General features: G+C 44.6%; 1 protein-coding gene and 1 long non-coding RNA gene across 2 annotated transcripts in view; both read left to right on the top strand.

Annotated features, from left to right (window-relative positions):
- The window catches only part of LOC110492612 (cadherin EGF LAG seven-pass G-type receptor 1), an 81,658-nt gene continuing 57,803 nt past the window's right edge, over nucleotides 1-23,855 (top strand). Inside the window, exon 1 of the mRNA XM_036951766.1 lies at nucleotides 1-3,855. Coding sequence (XP_036807661.1) covers nucleotides 336-3,855 — 3,520 coding nt within the window. The 5' untranslated portion in view covers nucleotides 1-335. The remainder of the gene's footprint in view (nucleotides 3,856-23,855) is intronic.
- LOC110492624 lies at nucleotides 5,723-14,362 on the top strand. The gene is made up of 5 exons (XR_005037374.1): nucleotides 5,723-9,008; nucleotides 9,200-9,434; nucleotides 11,356-11,629; nucleotides 11,733-11,795; nucleotides 11,912-14,362. It is a non-coding gene; the product is annotated as an uncharacterized LOC110492624 (long non-coding RNA).

Here is a 23,855-nt window from a genome sequence, read left to right as displayed (position 1 = left end):
AAGTCTGAGTCGCCCCAAAAACAATAGCATTGCGCAAATAAGAGGTTTTTGGAGATTTTTGGGAGAATCACTTCATGGTACATTGTGGTCAGCTGCTGAGATTTTGGGAATCTGCATTTGCCTGACAAACAATCCCCGGGGAGAAGGGTTGCTATCTGAGGAAGGGCAGTGAAAGAGCGAGACCACTTTGAACTATTTCATGTGCACGCTGTACAGCACTCCGCAACATTTTAACTAATCATGGAACGGGACAGGACAGCGAGCACCCGGGAAAAACTTCAGTGGACTTTATAGGTGTTTTTGACCGATTTGTTGGATGCCATGCGTTTTAAACCATGGAATTACAAATTATTTGGCTATGGACATGTTTTCTATCACACATTCCAGTGTTTGCATTTTTTGATGTACACGTTTCTGATCATTTTCAGCCTGGAGTAGTGCTCGGAAATGTCTCTCTTGGACGGGGTTGGATCTATCAAATAGACAGGACTTTAACTCCTAAATACGTGAGACACATTTTCAATATTGAAAGACAACATGGAATTGTATATTTCTCAGGAAAAGTGAATTGTGCGAAGTTGCCGAAGAACCCAGCGCCGCTTTACATTCAGATCCAATCCATTACCTCGGAAAACTTTATTTTAATTAACTTCAATACTTTTGTGCATGGGCAAAATTGTTTAATTAAATATAGGAGTAAGAGCGCCGAAGGTAAGCCCGAGATTTACATGAACGTTCTCTCAAAAGTGTCGACTTCGCCATGCGTCTCTACCAGTATTTTGCTTTTGAACATTTATGAACATTTACCACTATTTACTCGACAACCTCACTCTTATCGTTCATCATGTACGGGAGGGAACTGGAAAGCCGTGTTTGATAACGGGAGTTTTTCTCCAAACTGTCTGCAATTCAATGAGCGGAACGAGTTGGATTTACTCTGCAAGGTGCAAAATCTATGGAATTACACCACTGTCCGTGTAAAATTGCGATTTAATTCTCTACGTAGTCATGCCATGTTTACAGACAGGGATTTGGGGAGACTGGATTCATTGACCAAACGTAAAAAGAGAAATGTGAATACCGCTCCCCAGTTTCAACTGCCCAACTATCAGGTGTCTGTCCCGGAGAACGAACCCGCGGGAACTCGCGTAATTACGCTCAAAGCACTGGATACCGACAATGGAGATGCTGGTGAGGTTGTATATGATATGGAAGCGCTGTTCGATAGCAGATCCAATAATTATTTCCAAATCAACTTGCAGACCGGCAGCATCACAACTTTGCAGCCTTTGGACAGGGAGGTCAAGGATACACATGTATTCAAAGTTATTGCTACAGACAATGGCATCCCTAAAAGGTCGGCCACTGCTTACCTCACCGTCACTATTAGTGACACTAATGATCATGGGCCTGTGTTTGAGCAGACAGAGTACAGGGTCAGCATTAGGGAGAACGTCGAGGTAGGCTTTGAAGTGTTGACTATAAGGGCGACAGATGGGGATGCCCCATCAAATGCCAATATGATCTATAAGATTGTGAATGAGGAAGAAGATAATGCTGGTTTTGAAATCGACCCTAGAAATGGATTAGTCAAGATTAGGGTTCGGCCTGACAGAGAAACCTTGACCCAGTATCTGCTGATAGTGGAGGCCAATGACCAGGGTAAAGACCCAGGCCCCCGCAGTGCCACGGCTACAGTGTATATCTCTGTGGAGGATGAGAACGATAACTACCCCCAGTTCAGTGAGAAAAGGTATGTAGTCCAGGTGCTTGAGAGCGTGGCAGTGAACACCAAAGTGGCCCAGGTGAAGGCCACAGACAAAGACGAGGGCAACAATGCAAAAGTCCACTACAGCATCGTCAGTGGTAACGTGAAGGGCCAGTTCTACATCCATTCCCCTACAGGTGACATTGAAATAATCAACCCTCTAGATTATGAGATCATCAGGGAATACAATCTGAGAATAAAGGCACAGGATGGGGGAAGACCACCTCTGATTAATGGCACAGGGATAGTTGTAGTGCAAGTTGTGGATGTCAACGATAACGCCCCTATGTTTGTTAGCACACCCTTTCAAGCCACAGTATTGGAAAATGTGGCTATTGGTTATTCTGTGATTCATATTCAGGCTATTGATGCAGACTCCGGTGACAACTCTCATTTGGAGTACAGACTAACAGACATGGCTCCAGGCTTCCCCTTCACCATAAACAACAGCACAGGGTGGATTACAGTCAGTGTAGAGCTGGACAGGGAGACCACTGACTTTTACACTTTTGGCGTAGAAGCAGTGGATCATGGGTTTCCTGCCATGTCTTCCACGGCCAGTGTCAGTGTGACGGTGCTTGACGTGAATGACAATGTCCCCACTTTCACTCAGAGATTGTATAGCCTTAAAATTAATGAGGATGCTGTGGTGGGTACCAGTGTACTAGCACTCTCTGCCATAGATCGGGACTCCAACAGTGTGGTAACATACCAGATCTCCAGCGGCAATACGCGGAACAGGTTCGCCATCACCAGTCAGACTGCTGGGGGAGTTATCACCCTGGCACTGCTGCTGGACTACAAACAGGAGCGTCAGTTTGTCCTGACGGTGACCGCCTCAGATGGCACACGCTATGACACAGCACAGGTCTTTATCAACGTCACCGATGCCAACACCCACCGGCCCGTGTTCCAGAGTGCCAACTACCAGGTGATGATCAGCGAGGACCAACCGGTGGGCTCCACCGTGGTGGTAATCAGTGCCACAGATGAGGACACTGGAGAGAACGCCCGCATCAGCTACGTCATGGAGGATAACGTGCCACAGTTCAAGATCAACCCTGACACAGGTGGCATAACCACGCAGATAGAAATCGACTATGAGGATCAGGCCTCCTACACGCTGGCTATCATTGCCTGCGACAACGGCATCCCTCAGAAATCTGACACCACATATGTGGAGATCATCATTCTGGATGCTAACGATAATGCGCCACAGTTCCTCAGGGACATATACCAGGGGACTGTGTTTGAGGACGCAGCTGTGTACACCAGCGTCCTCCAGATCTCTGCCTCTGACAGGGACTCCGGGTCTAATGGGAGGCTTAGTTACACCTTTCAGGGTGGGGATGATGGAGAGGGGGACTTCATCATTGAGCCGTACTCTGGCATCATTAGAACAGCCAGGAAACTGGACAGGGAGAATGTGCCTGTGTACAACCTGAAGGCCTTTGCTGTGGATAAGGGGGTTCCGCCTCTTAAGGCAGCCGTGGACGTCCATGTGTCCATCCTGGACATCAACGACAATGCTCCTGTGTTTGAAAAGGACGAACTGTACGTCTGTGTAGTGGAGAACAGTCCTGTGGGTTCTGTCGTAGCCCGCATCACCGCTACAGATCCCGACGAGGGAACAAACGCGCAGATCCTGTTCCAAATAGTGGAAGGAAACGTCCCAGAGGTCTTCCAATTAGACATCTTCAATGGGGATCTTATCGCCCTTACTGATTTAGACTACGAGTCGAAGATGGAGTACACAATCGTCGTCCAGGCAACCTCTGCACCGTTAGTCAGCCGCGCCATCGTGCACATCCGCCTGCTGGATGTCAATGACAATTCCCCTGTCCTACGTGACTTTGAGATCATCTTCAACAACTACATCACCAACAGGTCCAACAGCTTTCCGGCTGGGGTGATTGGGAAGGTTCCAGCCCAGGACCCAGATGTGTCAGATAAACTCCACTACAGTTTTGTGGAAGGCAACGAGCTGAGTCTACTCATCCTGAACCAGGACACAGGGGACTTGAGGCTGAGCAGAGACCTGGACAACAACCGGCCCCTTGAGGCCACCATGAAGATATCAGTCACAGGTAATGAAACTGTGTTAATTTGAATGCAATAGCCTTTTATATGCACCTCCATATGCATGGCAGATATTTTTATATTTATTTTGTCCTTTATTTTGTACTTTATATTTATTTTGTCCTTTCCACCTCCTCTCTCTCCATTCTTCTATGCGTTTGATGTGGTTGCTGTTGTCTTGCAATGAGACCTCTACTAATTGTGCTAGTTGTAAATCAGTTTTATTGCTGGTACTTGCCTCTGCTTAGAAAAGGGAGTCTGTTGCATGTTTATTACGGTAAGACTGGTGTTTGAGCCTAAATCACCACATTGCCCATTACTGGCTGGCTGTCTACTAAAAGATCCACAAAATGTTATCCAACAGCATTGTTGCCATGACAACTACCCCCCTTTGTTCCCATTGGTGTGATTTGCACCCCTACTCTTTGTAACCCCTCTGTCCAAAAAAAGGAGTCACGACAGCATACTCGAGATGAGACCAGGCTTAGCTGGATTCTGTCTGTCTTCTCGTTCAACTTTTAAACATATGGCTTGACTTGAGGTTTTCACCATCAGTGCTCTGTGCTGTGCTTGTAGCAGAAATACAACGGCATTGCATGAAGTTGTCCAAAGACCATCCTCAGTCACAGTGCTCTTTGATCTCATGCTATTTCATATCTTGTGACAGTAGTTACCATGTTATTGTTTGCGTCTCTTCTAGAGAAATGGCTTTCCTGAAGCAGTTGACACTAGTTTTTGTTATTCATTCGTTAATTTATTGTCAATTTTGGCAACTTGTTTGTTGTTTTCCCAGAGAGCCCCATGCTATTTATTACTTGAGCGTGTTGTATTGGTACATTTGCAATCTGAAGAACTAAGATGGGACTCTTTCAAAGTTGAGGCACTTGTTACCAGTAGCAGTGCATGTGTAAAATCACTGGGGAAGCCAAGCCTATGTGTTGTGATAATTTGTTGTTTGCTCTTTAACCTGTTAATTCATATGCCTTGCGACCTTTTATATACTGTATAGGCCTAAAGGCCGAGTTACCACCAGTCGCAAAGTAAACTTCCATTCATGGGCAACGTTAGCTAGTTAACATTAGCCTTCTACATCTGGCTACATATTGAACTTCCATCCTCTCAGGCCAGGGGCACAATAATGTATGAATTAATGGTTGGATCAGAATCGTCATTATAGTATTTGGCCAGTACGGAGAATTAAGTAAAACCACAAGTCCAAATCCCTATCTCCATCCATGGCTAATTCAGGAAAGGGCCGGTTTTAGCTAGATGGCTAACCACTAGAGGACAACAGCACAACAAGATGCAACAATTTCTGTTTTTCTGTCAATTACTTATGCTCTCAATGGGATTTGATAGGAGTGATGCCAAATCCAAGCTTTTCATGAGCCAGGACCATTCACAGTTGAGCTCTCTCAGTTTAGGTCAAAGCTGATTGGAATTTTTTTATACTTTTTTTGTCAAGGGAGGCCAGATGCTCGCCGTCTTCCCTCGCCTTTAATGCTACTGGCGGTAACAATGTCATACTCGTTTGGACCATACAGCATCAGATAGATGGCCTACACGTAGAGAGATATAGGGGAGGTGTTTGGCTCACTCTGATGCTTTCTCCTGTGAGATACATTCAGCTTCTTGTGAATTGAAGGACAATTCTGAAACACAGAGAGACGGAAGATAAATAATTGTATGTTTTCATATATAATTAAAAAAAAAAATGTTTGGTGAAGCCTGGCTTCCCTTGGCATCCATGAATATGTAACGGATGTGAAACGCTAGCTTAGTTAGCGGTGGTGCGCGCTAAATAGTGTTTCAATCAGTGTTGTCACTTGCTCTGAGACCTTGAAGTAGTAGTTCCCCTTGCTCTGCAAGGGCCGTGGCTTTTGTGGAGCGATGGGTAACAATGCTTCGTGGGTGACTGTTGTTGATGTGTGCAGAGGGTCCCTGGTTCGCGCCCGGGTATGGGCGAGGGGACGGTCTAAAGTTATACTGTTACAAATGCACATGACTGCTTGTACCACAATTCTGTTTTAAAAAGCAAACCTAAAAGTTAATTTAACTATTTTATGATAAAGACAGGCGTTGAAGCACATTAGAGTGACTACCCCTAAAAACCATTGAATGGGGTTCTGCTGTTTCATCACCCCCAACGCGTTTAAAGGATCACAGACGTTTTAGACTGAAAAGCCCTATACGGACTGACCATGCAATGCATGCTTCCAGCAGGATGCACAGCCAACTGGTTTGCATGCCCTGCCGAAGGACTAGGTGGTTGGAGTTCGTTGGTGAGTATACCGGTAGCTAGGTGATAGACTGCTGGTTATGTATCAGGTTATGTATATTTTGATCATCGTTATCGCTAGCATAGTAGATGCTAGTTACCCTAACTAGCTAGATGGCTGGCTAACATTAGCCTACCTCAATACAACTTAGTCGAAGAAACACGAGAACATTTCAGATGTACGCAAATCCTTTATAGGAAAAACTTTTTTCAGAATTGTGATGTCACCAGATTAACTGTGGATGCAGTATAACTTTAGCCAGGTAACTAAGATTGAGGGGACCACCATATTTTAGTTAGCTAACTTTAGCATTGCTAGCTATTTTTTACTTACATTGCTAGTAACAGTAATTGCTATCTCTCTAAAGTCAATTGACAACATCATAATATGTGACTCGTTTCAGGAAACTAGGGGTATACGTCACTATTTCACAGGAGAGCCAATTGAATTTAAACGTTGTTTTTTTTAGCAAAATGTGTTTTATGGCAGAAATGAACTTTCATGTGCCTTAATAACAGACTTGTATGCCATCTGTAAATATGAATCAAATTGTTAAATTATGAGCCTAATTGGTTTAACCACAGAAAAAGAAAGGATCCTTACCTCTAGCCATGATTGGCTCAGATAATGGATGGGCTGGACATGCCGAGCCATGAGTTCTGATTTTTCTGCCATGTAGGACGCTTCTGTCTATAACATGAGCTGGTCAGTATGTGTAGGTATTCCTTTATAACGCTGCTTTTTTGAAAGATATTACGTAGTAGAACTGCAAAAGTGTTGCTCTCCACTTTCTGGAGGGCCAAGATTTGAAATCAGTGGAATGCCCGGTGGAATTAGAGTATGATAGCTAAGGAGATGGAGAAAATGCTGGCATTTGATGGCAAATATGCAAAGGGATCGAAAAGAGAACACCTATCTCCGGATTACATCTTCAAACTAAGGGCAACCATGGGATCCGTGACAGAGAGGGAGAAGCGTCCATCCATGTATACGGGTAAGAGAGTCTAGCTAGCTACATTTTCAGATATTATATGTTTCTAATTTAGTCAGAAAGTAGTTTTCATTTCACGTTAAAGCATACTTTTAGCTAGCTAGCCAACGTTAGCTGGCTGACTCGTCAACTAACGTTATGCTTATGATCTGGGTAGTAATATTATTCATATTTGAGCCATTTGCATTACTAGTTATAGCCTAATGTTAACTAGATAGCTAACATGTAACTTGGTTGGTTAGCTACCTGCAGATTCATGCGGGGTAGTAATGTTATGAGTTCGGATAATTGTTGAGCTAGCTATGAGCTATGTGTCTAAACAAAATGATATCACTGCGACAACTGTCGATACACATAGTATAAACCACCTTCTAGTCTTGAAATCGCCTCATGTGAATATTTAAAGAGATGGGTGGGGCTAAGGCTTAAGAAGGTGTGAACGATGCTGAATGGGTGTAGAAAAATGAAAGCTCTCTAGGTTTCTAGGTTTACCAAAACATTCAAGGGAAATTTTCTCAAAAGTTTATCAATTTTCAAAGCAGAATTACTTTCCCATTGTTCCTCAACTGTAGTGTATAATATACAATTTTCTAGCTCGGAGTTTCTACTTTTATCCAATGTAAAAAACACAATTTCAAGTTTTGCTACATAAGATCGAGCCAGTTGGTCACATATGGCAAAGTTGTTTCCTACTAATTATTTGCCAACTTTTGCATGTCAACATATATCCATGCCACTCTAAATTAGTGTCATTTAGACAACAGTCACATTAGCCTCTGAAGTGCAACCCATGTTTAGGGCACACATAAATATTGGATGCAACTATGGTGGTACCATCTAACTTATGTATGTACTAACTAGCAGTAACAAACCAACCCAGGGCCATAGCAAAACATATGACAGTTGGTTGCATACTGTAACGGCGTCACCGGCCTTAATCTAATCTGGGTACCAGACTGATCCCCTGGTCATGAACAGATGCCGGGACCTTCCAGAAGGAGTGAAGGTGGGTATCATATAGTGCTGAGCGATTAGTGCTTTTTGAGGTCATTTCGGTTTGATTATAAAAAAAAATGTTTTATCATGAACTGTTGACATGAAATGCAGTATGCATTATGTGGGTTGAAAGCTGTAACAACACAGAATACAACTATTAATAAAAGTCCCATGATGGTAGTGACTGCCCATTACTGTAAATCACTTATTAACCATTCATATTGCACATTACTTAAACATTTGTTTAATTTGATGACTTTATTATTTCATTCCAAGTCATCATATCATCTCTATAGAGCTGCTCCCTATGCCATCTGACAAAATCACAATTTTAGTAGCTCTTCAAAGTAAATAAGGCATACTTCTATGACTGCTGAAAACCAACTATCAATCACTTGGATCATGTATTTCAGGTAGACATACTTTGCGAAGCAACTGCTTTCTATCCCTCTTGATTGCACATTCTCTGTTCTGTCAATTTCTGTGGGTCTCAGTGCTCCACACAGACCAGTCAAGTAGGTGGGCACGCAATGGATTATCGTCATTGTAGTTAATTACCACGTTTTCTGCGCTAAACTATGTAGAATTTTGGCCTGTTGAAAACTACAACTCCGTTAATTGCTCAGCACTAGTATCATAACATGTCCAGCAATGTGATTCAAATGGTTTAGCAATCTCCAAAAAGTATTTTATTCACTGTTCACTTGCTATTTTCACAGCTTGTCAAACATTTTTTAAAAACTGTGTCATGTGACACAAGTACCCTTCTGACACCTCCTCCGTTGTTGCCAGAGTCTCCCTCGATTGCTATGAAAAGGACACGCCATCATGAAGCCTCTGATAGTAACCCGAGTTACTACCCTGATGACACAGATAGCTTCATCAACAACGACAGGTAATGTCTGTTATGTGAAAAGTACTATTAAAAAATACCTAGCTTGATAAACTAGTAAGCTAATTCCCCAGCCAAACAAATACAGCTAGTTTTCATTTTGGTTGCGAAGTGCATTAGCAAAAAACTTTGTCATTTCTTTAGAACAAAATGCAATTCGCCACTTGGCAGTCAATTATATCACCCTGTCACAGGCTCTTTCAGTCAACACCACCTCATAAGATTGCCTGCTGCAGTTGTTCGAGAGCTATCTAGTTTGCCGCCAAAAATGCAGCATCGAAAAGACCAGCAAGTGGGCTGTCATCAGCATCATGCAGACATGACCTCGCTGTGAGCATTCCTATGAATGTTGACAAGTATCCGGCCAGCAACATTCACCTGTCAGCAGCAACAGCTTTCACAGGCTCATCATTTGTACAAATGCAGAAGGTAACCCACTTCATTACATTGACACGTTTGATAACCCAATTGTGAAACATAATTTATTGAAACTGACATTATTTGTTGCTTATTTTCTACTTAGATGCATATAATGTCCAGAGCATAACCTAGTGGAACCAACTTGATTCCTGTTCTATTTCACTGTACATTTTATGATAACTGAAGTGAAATAGAAAGGTGAACGCAGCAATCAGATTGTTTCCATCAGGCTATCCATAACCACCATCATTAATAATGTACAGTGCCTTGCGAAAGTATTCGGCCCCCTTGAACTTTGCGACCTTTTGCCACATTTCAGGCTTCAAACATAAAGATATAAAACTGTATTTTGTTGTGAAGAATCAACAACAAGTGGGACACAATCATGAAGTGGAACGACATTTATTGGATATTTCAAACTTTTTTAACAAATCAAAAACTGAAAAATTGGGCGTGCAAAATTATTCAGCCCCCTTAAGTTAATACTTTGTAGCGCCACCTTTTGCTGCGATTACAGCTGTAAGTCGCTTGGGGTATGTCTCTATCAGTTTTGCACATCGAGAGACTGACATTTTTTCCCATTCCTCCTTGCAAAACAGCTCGAGCTCAGTGAGGTTGGATGGAGAGCATTTGTGAACAGCAGTTTTCAGTTCTTTCCACAGATTCTCGATTGGATTCAGGTCTGGACTTTGACTTGGCCATTCTAACACCTGGATATGTTTATTTTTGAACCATTCCATTGTAGATTTTGCTTTATGTTTTGGATCATTGTCTTGTTGGAAGACAAATCTCCGTCCCAGTCTCAGGTCTTTTGCAGAATCCATCAGGTTTTCTTCCAGAATGGTCCTGTATTTGGCTCCATCCATCTTCCCATCAATTTTAACCATCTTCCCTGTCCCTGCTGAAGAAAAGCAGGCCCAAACCATGATGCTGCCACCACCATGTTTGACAGTGGGGATGGTGTATTCAGCTGTGTTGCTTTTATGCCAAACATAACATTTTGCATTGCTGCCAAAAAGTTCAATTTTGGTTTCATCTGACCAGAGCACCTTCTTCCACATGTTTGGTGTGTCTCCCAGGTGTCTTGTGGCACATTTTAAACAACACTTTTTATGGATATCTTTAAGAAATGGCTTTCTTCTTGCCACTCTTCCATAAAGGCCAGATTTGTGCAATATACGACTGATTGTTGTCCTATGGACAGAGTCTCCCACCTCAGCTGTAGATCTCTGCAGTTCATCCAGAGTGATCATGGGCCTCTTGGCTGCATCTCTGATCAGTCTTCTCCTTGTATGAGCTGAAAGTTTAGAGGGACGGCCAGGTCTTGGTAGATTTGCAGTGGTCTGATACTCCTTCCATTTCAATATTATCGCTTGCACAGTGCTCCTTGGGATGTTTAAAGCTTGGGAAATATTTTTGTATCCAAATCCGGCTTTAAACTTCTTCACAACAGCATCTCGGACCTGCCTGGTGTGTTCCTTGTTCTTCATGATGCTCTCTGCGCTTTTAACGGACCTCTGAGACTATCACAGTGCAGGTGCATTTATACGGAGACTTGATTACACACAGGTGGATTGTATTTATCATCATTAGTCATTTAGGTCAACATTGGATCATTCAGAGATCCTCACTGAACTTCTGGAGAGAGTTTTCTGCACTGAAAGTAAAGGGGCTGAATAATTTTGCACGCCCAATTTTTCAGTTTTTGATTTGTTAAAAAAGTTTGAAATATCCAATAAATGTCGTTCCACTTCATGATTGTGTCCCACTTGTTGTTGATTCTTCACAAAAAAATACAGTTTTATATCTTTATGTTTGAAGCCTGAAATGTGGCAAAAGGTCGCAAAGTTCAAGGGGGCCGAATACTTTCGCAAGGCACTGTAATCAGTGCTGTGTGTGTGTGTGTGTGTGTGTGTGTGTGACCGAACAGTAACTTTGATGAGGGGCCAGGGACTGATCTACGCTGCCATGCCCATCAATGGGGTGCTGGCAAAGACCTCACCCCAGCCTCACATCTTGCCTGCTCACCAACGGGCGTCGATATGGAGAACAGACTTCAACGTAGTATATATTTGTGTGTCAGATATCACCTATCCCTAACTCACGTAGGTAATAGAACAGTGACTGTGTGTGTGTGTTCACAGATGCATGAGATGCAGAGAGATCTGGCGCTCAACACAACCACTCAACACATCCACAATAAGGTGATCACTAATAATACAATGCAGCACAAATGTCTAGTAATAGCAACACCCTTTTCATTCCATGTGCCACTGAACTCTGCCTCAATTCTGCCTATTTCTACAGATGGACTGGAGATGCTTTTGCCAGACGGCAGCCTCAGGTGTTTGATCGGGAGACCATCATTGGGTAGGTTTGATCTGACCTGTTCGAACTTCAACATATTACCTGTTTGTATGTCAGATATCACCTATCCGAACTGCCATTGGTAATAGAACAGCGACTATGTGTGTATGTGTTCCCAGAAACATATATGGAGCCAGCACATGGAGACTTGCAAGATGATGTGATGAAGTCCAGACTGACAGACGGGCTTGTTACTGATGTCTCTGAATGAAGAGAGATTTGGTATAAAAGTTTTACTAGACACAACTTTTACTTGTATTGTCTTTTTTCAAGTTTTTTATTGAATTGAATGGTATCAGTCGATATGGGGAGGTAGAAACCCTTTGTATTCTGCACCAGGGTCAGGCAACTCCTGTTGTATACGGGACGCCACACAGGAAGGTATGACCACTCTTGACATGTTTGCCAAGGTAGCCTCATTACCACTAGACCGGATCCGTATCGGCTGGGAATGACAATGAAAGAGGAAAGATTGTTATATTAGTAGAACACTGCTTCTGTGGTATTATGGAAAGGGTTGTTTATTCTACATGGGCCTGTTTCTACATTTGAAAGTTATTAAAACCCTGTAAAAACAACACATTTCCCTGCACCTATTTGGTGTATGTGACAATAAAACAAGGGCACACCCAATTAACACCCACATCAAACCACACCCCTCAGCCAACTCACATTTGGCTTCCGTAATGGCTGCCAGTATTTCTTGAGGAGGATGCCCAAAAAAAAAAAAAGAGGCCAAATCAGCGGGTGCAGTTCCTCTTTAAAACCAGCATAAACAAGTAATAGCAATGTAGAGAAAATCTGTGAACTCTTTTCAGCTAACCAGACGTTCCTTTGAGGCCTACATTGTAGGCATGCTCCCTACACATTCTGGCTTGCAAGTCCTGCTACTACTATATAGAAACAAACAATTCTGTCCACTTTTTGCTCATGTACTCTGTTCTCTTCCAAAAATGTGGGCTTAGTTATCTTGAATCTGTGGGCATTGCTTCTCTAACCATGAGAATTGGATTAGCCGTCCATGCCTAGCCTAGAATACTTGGCAGGTCTTAGTGTCTGGGTTCACTGGACCTCTCTCTATTAGACCCAATGCCCCCCCCCCAATTCAATTTGGGGAAATTACCAACAGCATGCTCTGCTGCTTAGGACATGGTCCTAATGCAAATCAATGGCCTTCATTTCTAAAAGTGGGTTTGACAGCGATGTGGCAGACAAATGTATTTTTCCAGAGTTTGTTTTGCAGACTGAGACAAACCTCACGCAACCTCATGTTGACTTTTAAACTAATTGGTGATTATGTTTTGTCCTGCGATGTGATTTGAGAAAGGGAGCATTGCGATTGTAGGACCATAAGCAAGGGAAACATCAAGGGTTCTTGCAGTGGCTCTGAGTACTCATTAAAAAAAATGTGGTTATTGAACTGTTTTCAGCTTGCTGTGGCGTTTGATAACATAGCCTTGTGGATGCATGATGCCCACTCAGCCAGCAAGTAGGGACTTAAACTCAGACTGGGTTGTGCTAATTTTGTCCACTCTACAAAATGTGTTATTGGACGTTAGGATGTTACCTCGGGTGAAATCTTGAGAAGGTCGCTGTCAGCTACACATTTATCCTCTGACTTCACACTGAGTGGCAAAGGAAATGTGCCATAGAGAATGAACAATCATGACTGTGTCACTGTTGAAACATTTGTTTACAGTGGAGATTTAAGATTTCCTTGATCTTTTTTGACAATCCCTGAAGTGAGCCAATGCCGAAAAGCAGGTCATTGCATATTCGCACAATTTGTCATGCGCTCGCTGTAATATGAACAATGGTGGTGTACATGTACTAGCCAACAAAAGCATGTCTGTTTGGAATGTACAGATGTCGCCACAGAGGTTACCTCATTTTGTGGGTGTCATTATGCTGTATATCATTCTATGTTGGAATTTGTTTAATGTGATGTTGGCTGCCCAGCGCTTCGGTCATATTTTATTCTCACTGGGATCATTAGCCTAAGTAGAGAACAGTGTCTCCATGTCTTGTTTGTATGCATATCCTGCCTGCAAACCACATTTCCGGGTCACCTAAATCCAAACAGTGTAATTATTATTATACATTTTTGGGGGATGGAAAAATGATTAAAGTGAAAACTAAAACAACTAAACTCAGATATAAATGTAGAAAACATAATGGACTTGTACACTGAGTGTACAAAATATGTGCTCTATGATCCCTTATTGATGTAACTTGTTAAATCCATTTCAAACCAGTGTAGATGAAGGGGAGGAGACAGGTTACAGAAGGATTTTTAATCCTTGAGACAACTGAGACATGGATTGTGTGTGTGTGTGTACCATTCAGAAGGTGAATGGGCAAGACAAAATATTTAAGTGCCTTTGAAAGGAGTATGGTAGCTGGTGATAGGCACACCAGTTTGTGTCAAAAACTTCAACGCTGCTTGGTTTTTCACGCACAACAGTTTCCCGTGTGTATCAAGAATGGTCCACCACCCAAAGGACATCCAGCCAACTTGACACAACCGTGGGAAGCATTGGAGTCGACATGGGCCAGCATCCCTGTGGAACGCTTTCGACACCTTGTAGAGTCCATGTCCCGACGAATTGAGGCTGTTCTGAGGGTAAAAAGGGATGCAACTCAATATTATTAAGGTGTTCTTAATGTTTTGGACACTCAGTGTATATTTCTTAATAATATAATCTTTAAGAACTAACAATCACCAAAATAAAAGCTAGACTGGGAGAATTGAAATTCCAAAAAACAATGAATTAAGCAGTTTTCATATATTTGTATTACACAGGATACAAGTAGAGACTCATGGTAGCTCATACACTGCAGATGAGGAACAATGGGAAAGTGATTCTGCTTTGAAAGTTAATACACTTGTAACCCCACTTTTGAGAAAATGTGACTTGAATGTTTTGGTACGCCTACTGGAGAGCTCTTCTTTGTCTACACCCATTGAGCTTTGTTCACACCCTCTTAATTAAGCCTTAGCCCCTTTAAAGATTCGCATGAGGCCATGTGCTAAACAACCAAAGATTAGAAAACTAAATTATGGTTTATACTAAATCTATCTAAAAATATCATAACTGGTGTATTTTAACACCAACCAACCCATCTGTTTAAAAATGAATTTAGGGCCTCCCGTGTGGTGCAGCGGTCACTACAGATCCTGGTTCGATTCCAGGCTGTGTCGCAGCGATGGGACGATGGGACAAGACTGTAACTACCAATTTTATACCATTACATTTGGGAGAAAAAGAGGGTGAAAAAGATCTAATAAATAATGTCAATCTAGCAAACCAGGCAACTAAAAACAACGTTCTAAACAATGTTTTGGTTAGTTTCTAGCTTGTTAGCTAACGTTAAGTTAGATGGCTAGCCAGTTCAAATAATGACCATATCATGCAAAGTTTTGAAACACATAATATCTGAAAATGTAACTAGCTAGATAGACTCTCTTACTGTCACGTGTGCTCCCTCTCCGGCTTCTAGATCACCAGGCTGCTCATTATGGCGTACACCTGTCACCATCGTTACGCGCATTATGACACTCAGCTGGACTCCATCACCCCCTTGATTACCTTCCCTATATATGTCACACCCTTTAGTTCCTTCCCCAGGCGGTATTGTTTCTGTTTCATGTCTGTGTGCTGTTCAAGTTTCTTGTTTTGTATTATGTTTCGTTTATTTATTAAAACACTGACACTTTGAACTTGCTTCCCGACTCTCAGTGCACATCTTTAAACTACAGTCATGGCCAAAAGTTTTGAGAATGACACAAATATGAATTTTTCACAAAGTCTGCTGCCTCAGTTTGTATGATGGCAATTTGCATATACTCCAGAATGTTATGAAGAGTGATCAGATGAATAGCAATTAATTGAAAAGTCCCTCTTTTCCATGCAAATTAACTGAATCCCCCCCCAAAACATTTCCACTGCATTTCAGCCCTGCCACAAAAGGACCAGCTGACATCATGTCAGTGTTTCTCTCGTTAACACAGGTGTGAGTGTTGACGAGGACAAGGCTGGAGATCACTCTGTCATGCTGATTGAGTTTGAATAACAGACTGGAAGCTTCAAAAGAAGGGTGGTGCTTGGAATCATTGTTCTTCCTCTGTTAACCATGTTTACCTGCAAGGAAACATGTGCCGTCATCATTGCTTTGCACAAAAGGGCTTCACAGGCAAGGATATTGCTGCCAGTAAGATTGCACCTAAATCAACCATTTTCCGGATCATCCAGAACTTCAAAGAGAGCGGTTCAATTGTTGTGAAGAAGGCTTCCGGGTGCCCAAGAAAGTCCAGCAAGCGCCAGGACCGTCTCCTAAAGTTGATTCAGCTGCGGGATCGGGGCACCACCAGTACAGAGCTTGCTCAGGAATGGCAGCAGGCAGGTGTGAGTGCATCTGCACGCACAGACTTTTGGAGGATGGCCTGGTGTCAAGAAGGGCAGCAAAGAAGCCACTTCTCTCCAGGAAAAACATCAGGGACAGACTGATATTCTGCAAAAGGTACAGGGATTGGACTGCTGAGGACTGGGGTAAAGTAATTTTCTCTGATGAATCCCCTTTCTGCTTGTTTGGGGCATCCGGGAAAGAGCGCTACCATCAGTACTGTGTAATACCAACAGTAAAGCATCCTGAGACCATTCATGAGTGGGCTCACTCACAATTTTGCCTAAAAACACTGCCACGAATAAAGAATGGTACCAACACATCCTCCGAGAGCAACTTCTCCCAACCATCCAGGAACAGTTTGGTGACAAACAATGCCTTTTACAGCATGATGGAGCACCTTGCCATAAGGCAAACGTGATAACTAATTGGCTCGGGGAACAAAACATTGATATTTTGGGTCCATGGCCAGGCAACTCCCCAGACCTTAATCCCATTGAGAACTTGTGGTCAATCCTCAAGAGGCGGGTGGACAAACAAAACCCCACAAATTCTGACAAACTCCAAGCATTGATTATGCAAGAATGGGCTGCCATCAGTCAGGATGTGGCCCAGAAGTTAATTGACAGCATGCCAGGGCGGATTGCAGAAGTCTTGAAAAAAAAGGGTCAACACTGCAAATATTGACTCTTTGCATCAACTTCATGTAAATGTCAATAAAAGCCTTTGACACTTTTGAAATGCTTGTAATTGTACATCTGTATTCCATAGTAACATCTGACAAAAATATCTAAAGACACTGAAGCAGCAAATGTTGTAGAAAAATGAATGTGTGTCATTCTCAAAACTTTTGGCCACGACTGTACATTGATAAACACTTCTCCCTCTCTGTCACTGATGGCATGCATGGTTGCACTTAGTTTAAAGATGTAATCCAGAGGCAGGCGTTCTCTTTTTGACTCCCTCCGTGTAATGTTTGCAATCAAACGCCAGAATTTTCTCCAGCTCCTTAGCTATCATACTCCGCTTCCACTGGGCATTCCATTGATTTCATAAGTCGGTCAACTTCTTTGTTGCAGTTCTTCGTGATATCTTTAAAAATCTGCGTTAGAAAGGATTACCTATACATACTGAGCAGCTCATGTTAAAGACAGAAGCATGCTACATGGCAGAACAATCTGAACTCATCTCTCGGCATGTCCAGCCCATCCAATCCATTATCTCAGCCAATCATGCATAGCGGGACAGTTCCAGTCTTTTTCCATGACTAAACCAACTATGCTCAGAATTTAACAATTGTATTTGTATTTACAGATGGCATACATGTTTGTTATTAAGGCACATGAAAGTTCACATGTTCCAGAAGGCATTTCTGCCAAAAAGAAAGGCCTTCTGATAAAACATTTATGATGAAGTAAATTTGCCTCTCCTTTAAAGTAGTGATGAGTGACATAGGCCTAGTTTCCTGAAACTACTCACAAATGTGTAGAATTGCAAGAAATTTACTTTAAAACAGCAACAAACCAAAAAAAGTTCCATGAAGAAATGTGTAGAATTGCAGAAAATTGGCTTAAAAATTCCCCCCCAAAATTATACAATGCCAAGATGAGGGAGTCTCAAATGTAGCTGCGCCAACGACTGGTGGCTGCTACGTCAACCACCTAAGACCCTTTTTGATCCAGAAAAAAAAAACTGGACTGTAGGCCTATATCATCAAGCATAGGCTACATTACACATCTACAAGCACAACATATACATGACATATTGGCTTAAGCTTAATGAGTGTGTGAATAAGAGACTCAGTCACATACTCAGAACTAACTGGACTTGTTTAATGTGAAATGTATTGTATTCAGAGCATTCAGATTTCAAAGCTTGCTTGTTGTAGCTATAGGAATAAATGTGAGTTGGCTTTTCATAGCCGATCATTAAGAGTATCTCTACCGCTCCTGCTGTCTCTAGAGAGTTGAAAACAGCAGGTCTGGGACAGGAAGCACGTCCGGTGAACAGGTCAGGGTTCCATAGCCGCAGGCAGAACAGTTGAAACTGGAGCAGCAGCACGGCCAGGTGGACTGGGGACAGCAAGGAGTTAACATGCCAGGTAGTCCTGAGGCATGGTCCTAGGGCTCAGGTCCTCCGAGAGAGAGAAAGAAAGAGAGAATTAGAGAGAGCATACTTAAATTCACACAGGACACCGGATAAGACAGGAGAAGTACTCCAGATATAGCAGACTGACCCTAGCCCCCCGACACATAAGCTACTGCAGCATAAATACTGGAGGCTGAGACAGGAGGGGTCAGGAGACACTGTGGCCCCATACCATCAGCCAACGTGCAATCATTGGATAACAAAATAGATGAGCTCTGATCAAAACTATCCTACCAACTGGACATTAAAATCTGTAATATCTTATGTTTCACCGAAATCTAATATTAAGGAAGTCTCAAGGTTTTGCTCACCCGAGGTAAAGGATCTCATGAAAAGCTGGAGACCACACTACTTACCAAGAGAATTTTCATCTATATTTTTCATAGCTGTCTATTTACCATCCCAAACCGATGCTGGCCCTAAGACCGCACTCATCAAGCTGTATAAGGCCATAAGCAAACAATAAAATGCTCATCCAAGGGTGGCTCTCCTAGTGGCCGAGAGCTTTAATGAAGGGAAACTTAAATCCATTTTACCAAATTTTTCCCAGCATGTTACATTTGCAACCAGAGGAAAAAAAACTTTATACCACCTTTAATCCACACACAGACACATACAAACCTCTCCCTCGTCCTCCATTTGTCCAATCTGACCATAACTCTATCCTGTTGATTCCCGCTTACAAGAAAAACTAAAGCCGGAAGTACCAGTGACTCGCTCAATAAGGAAGTGGTCAGATGATGCAGATACGAAGCTACAGGACTGTTTTGCTAGCACAGACTAGAATATATTCCCGGGATTCTTCCGATGGCATTGCGGAGTACACCACATCAGTCACTGGCTTCATCGATAAGTTAATCGATGACGTCGTCCCCACAGTGACCGTAAGTACATACTCCAACCAGAAGCCATGGATTACAGGCAACATCCATACTGAGCTAAAAATGGTAGAGCTTCCGCTTTCAAGGAGCGGGACTCTAACTGGGACGCTTATAAGAAATCCCGAATAATACACTACACCGGCTCCGAAGCTCGTCGGATGTGGCAGGGCTTGCAAACTATTATTGACTACAAAGGTCAAGTGTCCAGTGAAACAAGCCTACCTGTTATGGTGCGTGAATGAGGACCCAAAAGCGAATTAACAAACAGAGTACTTTAATGACGAACATACGTGGGCTCAGATGGACAGGTAGATTCCGACAGGACAGGACAAGGTTGCAGCACACACGATGATAGTCTGGTTCAGGCATGAGACACACAAACAAACAAACAAGAATCCGACAAGGACAGGAGCAGAAACAGAGAGAGATATAGGGACCTAATCAGAGGGAAAAAGGGAACAGGTGGGGAACGGGGTGAATGGGTAATTAGGAGGAGACAAGGCACAGCTGGGGAAAAGAGGGGGAGAAAAGGTAACATAACAACGACCAGCAGAGGGAGACAGGGTGAAGGGAAAGGACAGAGACAAGACAACATGACAGTACCCCCCCACTCACCGAGCGCCTCCTGGCGCACTCGAGGAGGAAGCCTGGCGGCAACGGAGGAAATCATCGATCAGCGCACGGTCCAGCACGTCCCGAGAGGGAACCCAACTCCTCTCCTCAGGACCGTACCCCTCCCAATCTACTAGGTACTGATGACCACGGCCCCGAGGACGCATGTCCAAAATCCTACGGACCCTGTAGATGGGTGCGCCCTCGACAAGGATGGGGGGGGGGGGGGGGAAGACGAGCGGGGGCGCGAAGAACGGGCTTGACACAGGAGACATGGAAGACCGGGTGGACGCGACGAAGATATCGCGGCAGAAGAAGTCGCACTGCGACAGGGTTAATGATTTGAGAAATACGGAACGGACCAATGAACCGCGGGGTCAACTTGCGAGAAGCGGTCTTAAGGGGAAGGTTCTGAGTGGAGAGCCAAACTCTCTGACCGCGACAATATCTAGGACTCTTAGTTCTACGCTTATTAGCAGCTCTCACAGTCTGCGCCCTATAACGGCAAAGTGCAGACCTGACCCTCTTCCAGGTGCGCTCGCAACGTTGGACAAAAGCCTGAGCGGAGGGGACGCTGGACTCGGCGAACTGAGATGAGAACAGCGGAGGCTGGTACCCGAGGCTACTCTGAAAAGGAGATAGCCCTGTCGCAGACGAAGGAAGCGAGTTGTGGGCGTATTCTGCCCAGGGGAGCTGTTCTGACCAAGACGCAGGGTTGCGAAAAGAAAGACTGCGTAAGATGCGACCAATAGTCTGATTGGCCCGTTCTGCTTGACCGTTAGACTGGGGGTGAAAGCCGGAAGAGAGACTGACGGAAGCCCTAATCAAACGGCAAAACTCCCTCCAAAATTGAGACGTGAATTGCGGACCTCTGTCCGAAACGACGTCTGACGGAAGGCCATGAATTCTGAAAACATTCTCGATGATGATTTGTGCCGTCTCTTTAGCAGAAGGAAGCTTAGCAAGGGGAATAAAATGAGCCGCCTTAGAGAACCTGTCGACAACCGTAAGAATAACAGTCTTCCCCGCTGACGAAGGCAGTCCGGTGACAAAATCTAAGGCGATGTGAGACCACGGTCGAGAGGGAATGGGAAGCGGCCTGAGACGGCCGGCAGGAGGGGAGTTACCGGACTTAGTCTGCGCGCAGACCGAACAAGCAGCCACGAAACGACGCGTGTCATGCTCCCGGGTGGGCCACCAAAAACGCTGGCGAATGGAAGCAAGCGTACCCCGAACGCCAGGGTGGCCGGCTAACTTGGCAGAGTGAGCCCACTGAAGAACGGCCAGACGAGTAGGAACGGGAACGAAAAGAAGGTTCCTAGGACAAGCGCGCGGCGACGGAGTGTGAGTGAGCGCTTGCTTTACCTGCCTCTCAATTCCCCAGACAGTCAACCCGACAACACGCCCCTCAGGGAGAATCCCCTCGGGGTCAGTGGAGGCTACTGAAGAACTGAAGAGACGAGATAAAGCATCAGGCTTGGTGTTCTTAGAGCCCGGACGATAAGAAATCACGAACTCGAAACGAGCGAAAAACAGCGCCCAACGCGCCTGACGCGCATTAAGTCGTTTGGCAGAACGGATGTACTCAAGGTTCCTATGGTCAGTCCAAACGACAAAAGGAACGGTCGCCCCCTCCAACCACTGTCGCCATTCGCCTAGGGCTAACCGGATGGCGAGCAGTTCGCGGTTTCCCACATCATAGTTACGTTCCGACGGGGACAGGCGATGAGAAAAATACGCGCATGGGTGGACCTTGTCGTCAGAGAGGGAGCGCTGAGAAAGAATGGCTCCCACGCCCACCTCTGACGCGTCAACCTCGACAACGAACTGTCTAGAGACGTCAGGTGTAACAAGGATAGGAGCGGATGTAAAACGATTCTTGAGGAGATCAAAAGCTCCCTGGGCGGAAACGGACCACTTAAAGCACGTCTTGACAGAAGTAAGGGCTGTGAGAGGAGCTGCCACCTGACCGAAATTACGAATGAAACGACGATAGAAGTTCGCGAAGCCGAGAAAGCGCTGCAGCTCGACGCGTGACTTAGGAGCGGGCCAATCAATGACAGCTTGGACCTTAGCGGGATCCATCTTAATGCCTTCAGCGGAAATAACAGAACCAAGAAATGTGACGGAGGAGGCATGAAAAGTGCACTTCTCAGCCTTCACAAAAAGACAATTCTCTAAAAGGCGCTGGAGGACACGTCGAACGTGCTGAAGATGAATCTGGAGTGACGGTGAAAAAATCAGGATATCGTCAAGGTAAACGAAAACAAAGATGTTCAGCATGTCTCTCAGGACATCATTGACTAATGCCTGAAAGACAGCTGGAGCGTTAGCGAGGCCGAAAGGAAGAACCCGGTATTCAAAGTGCCCTAACGGAGTGTTAAACGCCGTCTTCCACTCGTCCCCCTCCCTGATGCGCACGAGATGGTAAGCGTTACGAAGGTCCAACTTAGTGAAAAACCTGGCTCCCTGCAGGATCTCGAAGGCTGAAGACATAAGAGGAAGCGGATAACGATTCTTAACTGTTATGTCATTCAGCCCTCGATAATCTATGCAGGGGCGCAGAGACCCGTCCTTCTTCTTGACAAAAAAAAACCCCGCTCCGGCGGGAGAGGAGGAGGGGACTATGGTACCGGCGTCAAGAGCTACAGACAAATAATCCTCGAGAGCCTTACGTTCGGGAGCCGACAGAGAGTATAGTCTACCCCGGGGGGGAGTGGTTCCCGGAAGGAGATCAATACTACAATCATACGACCGGTGTGGAGGAAGAGAGGTGGCCCTGGACCGACTGAACACCGTGCGCAGATCGTGATATTCCTCCGGCACCCCTGTCAAATCACCAGGCTCCTCCTGTGAAGAAGAGACAGAGGAAACAGGAGGGATAGCAGACATTAAACATTTCACATGACAAGAGACGTTCCAGGAGAGGATAGAATTACTAGACCAATTAATGGAAGGATTATGACAAACTAGCCAGGGATGGCCCAAAACAACAGGTGTAAAAGGTGAACGAAAAATCAAAAAAGAAATGGTTTCGCTATGATTACCAGAAACAGTGAGGGTTAAAGGTAGCGTCTCACGCTGAATCCTGGGGAGAGGACTACCATCCAGGGCGAACAAGGCCGTGGACTCCCTTAACTGTCTGAGAGGAATGTCATGTTCCCGAGCCCAGGTCTCGTCCATAAAACAGCCCTCCGCCCCAGAGTCTATTAAGGCACTGCAGGAAGCTGACGAACCGGTCCAGCGTAGATGGACCGACAAGGTAGTGCAGGATCTTGAAGGAGAGACAGGAGTAGTAGCGCTCACCAGTAGCCCTCCGCTTACTGATGAGCTCTGGCTTTTACTGGACATGAAGTGACAAAATGACCAGCAGAACCGCAATAGAGACAGAGGCGGTTGGTGATTCTCCGTTCCCTCTCCTTAGTCGAGATGCGGATACCTCCCAGCTGCATAGGCTCAGCTCCCGAGCCGGCAGAGGAAGATGGTAGTGATGCGGAGAGGGGGGCAACGGAGAACGCGAGCTCCTTTCCACGAGCTCGGTGACGAAGATCAACCCGTCGCTCAATGCGAATAGCGAGTTCAATCAAGGAATCCACGCTGGAAGGAACCTCCCGGGAGAGAATCTCATCCTTTACCTCTGCGCGGAGACCCTCCAGAAGACGAGCGAGCAAAGCCGGCTCGTTCCAGCCACTGGAGGCAGCAAGAGTGCGAAACTCAATAGAGTAGTCTGTTATGGATCGATTGCCTTGACATAGGGAAGACAGGGCCCTGGAAGCCTCCTCCCCAAAAACAGATCGATCAAAAACCCGTATCATCTCCTCCTTAAAGTCCTGATACTGGTTAGTACACTCAGCCCTTGCCTCCCAGATTGCCGTGCCCCACTCACGAGCCCGTCCAGTAAGGAGAGATATGACGTAGGCGACACGAGCAGTGCTCCTGGCGTAAGTGTTGGGCTGGAGAGAAAACACAATATCACACTGGGTGAGGAACGAGCGGCATTCAGTGGGCTCCCCAGAGT

This window comes from Oncorhynchus mykiss, chromosome 2 (genome assembly GCF_013265735.2).
Source record: "Oncorhynchus mykiss isolate Arlee chromosome 2, USDA_OmykA_1.1, whole genome shotgun sequence".
Taxonomy (NCBI): Eukaryota; Metazoa; Chordata; class Actinopteri; order Salmoniformes; family Salmonidae; genus Oncorhynchus; species Oncorhynchus mykiss.
The sequence above is the reverse complement of the archived record's forward strand: the minus strand, read 5'-3'. Positions and strand labels throughout refer to the sequence as shown.